This window comes from Puntigrus tetrazona, unplaced genomic scaffold (assembly GCF_018831695.1).
Source record: "Puntigrus tetrazona isolate hp1 unplaced genomic scaffold, ASM1883169v1 S000000173, whole genome shotgun sequence".
Lineage (NCBI taxonomy): Eukaryota > Metazoa > Chordata > Actinopteri > Cypriniformes > Cyprinidae > Puntigrus > Puntigrus tetrazona.
Window position 1 is genome coordinate 305,529 of NW_025047844.1, and position 1,972 is coordinate 307,500.

General features: G+C 27.1%; 1 protein-coding gene across 2 annotated transcripts in view; it reads right to left on the reverse strand.

Moving 5' to 3' along the window:
• Positions 1-449: 449 nt before the first annotated feature.
• The window catches only part of sept10 (septin 10), a 14,709-nt gene continuing 13,186 nt past the window's right edge, over positions 450-1,972 (reverse strand). Inside the window, exon 10 of one of the 2 annotated variants that reach the window (XM_043230532.1) lies at positions 450-865. In XM_043230532.1, coding sequence (XP_043086467.1) covers positions 850-865 — 16 coding nt within the window. In that variant the 3' untranslated portion in view covers positions 450-849. Of the gene's footprint in view, positions 887-1,972 lie in introns of both variants that reach the window. The other variant, XM_043230533.1, reaches the window with a different exon arrangement.

Genomic DNA, 1,972 nt, shown 5'->3' on the forward strand with positions numbered 1-1,972 from the left:
TATATATATATATATTTTTTATATATATTATTTATATATATATATATATATTTTATTATTATTTATATATTATATATATAATTTTATTTATATATTTTATTTATTTGTGTGTATATATATATATATATATATATATATATATATATATATATATATATATATATGTGTGTGTGTGTATATATGTGTATATGTGTGTGTGTTATATATATATATATATATATATATATATATATATATATATATATATATGTATATATATATGTTTAATATCTACATAATTGTAAAAATTAGTTTAGAATTAATATTTTTCTTTTTGTTAAATGTATTTTTATATATATAATCTTTCTTGTGATGTTTATAAAATGTCTTATAATGTATAAAACAATATCAAATATGAACATCACTGAAGCCAGAAAATTAGTCAGTCACAAAGAATGCAAGAAATACAGTTAGCAGAAAAATACACGTTTATTTGGTTAAAACATCACCCAAAATAACACTGTTTAAATACACGTATCATGAGTATAAAATGTGAAAAATAAATGCAATAAGGTAAACATTTGTGGTAAACTACTATAGTATATTTCCGATTAATGTTTTTAGCCCTCCACAACCATAAAAACACAAGTCTCCAGCAGAATAATCATACGCTTACCAATAAAAAATAGTAGATTAACATGTTCTCAAAAGAGCATACTCTGTGATAAACATCTGCATTGTGCTCATAAGAAGTGATTTGTTTTCAGGCACTGAAGTGAGGTTGAAGTGAAGACGTGTGCTGTTCTTCTTCAGAGGTGTCCGTGATCATACAGTACCGTAATGCTGGTGCGTCAGTCTCTTACTGTAGACTCACATGAATCCAGAGCTGAAGAACGACAAACATCAGCTGAGAACACACACACACACAACACACAACACACACACACAACACGCTTTCACTAATCACCTGAGACTTCTGTCAGCTTTGTGTGTAATATCTAGTAGTATTCATTCACATCTCAGGTCCTATCAAGATTTATGATAAATATATTATCAAGCACAAAATCTTATTATTTAGTGTTTTATTCTACAGCAGTTTAATATCACGTCTGAATGAGTCATCTGCAACAAATATTCAGATGTATATAATCGGTTTTATTTAATGTAGGATTTATCAAAATCGGACAAACAAAATAGTGAAGAATAGTTTAATTACTAGAAAAATAGGCGTATTATTTTTGTAATAATTCGACGAGCCCTCATCAATTATTCCTTACTTGTAAGTATATTTTACCAGTTTGTCATTTTTTAATTTTCATTTATAACAAATAACATTTAATGGCATTTTATTTCTAAAATATTGCATTTTTGTTTATAATAAACATGATAATATTTAATTTTTACTCCATTTTGTTGGGAGCTGGTAATAGAAAAAGTTGGGTTTTTTTTACATTTTAGCAAGTAAATACTAAAGTCGGATTTATTAACATCTAGAGATAACCTCATTAAATATCTTGTGTTGTATTTTCTGTCACATTTCATGTTAGTTAACTGACAAAAAAATAAATTATATATATAGAATATTTTATATTTATATTTAAATATATAGAATATTTTATAATTTATATTTAAATATAATAGAATATAGAATATAATAAAATAGAATATAATTTATATACATAATAGAATATTTTAGAGAGAGAGAGAGCGAGAGAGAGAGAGAGAGAGAGAGAGAGAGAGAGAGAGAGAGAGAGAGAGAGAGAGAGAGAGAGAGAGAGAGAGAGAGAGAGAGAGAGAGAGAGAGAGAGAGAGAGAGAGAGAGAGAGAGAGAGAGAGAGAGAGAGAGAGAGACTTACCAGTTTACTATCCTCTCTCAATTTGTAATATTTAATTAGTATTTATTAGAAATGAACTTCGCTGCCTTCTCCTTCTCATCAGTGACTGCTAATGTAAGGTGCTGTGATGCAGGGTTGCCAGATTGTCTGCTGTGTTC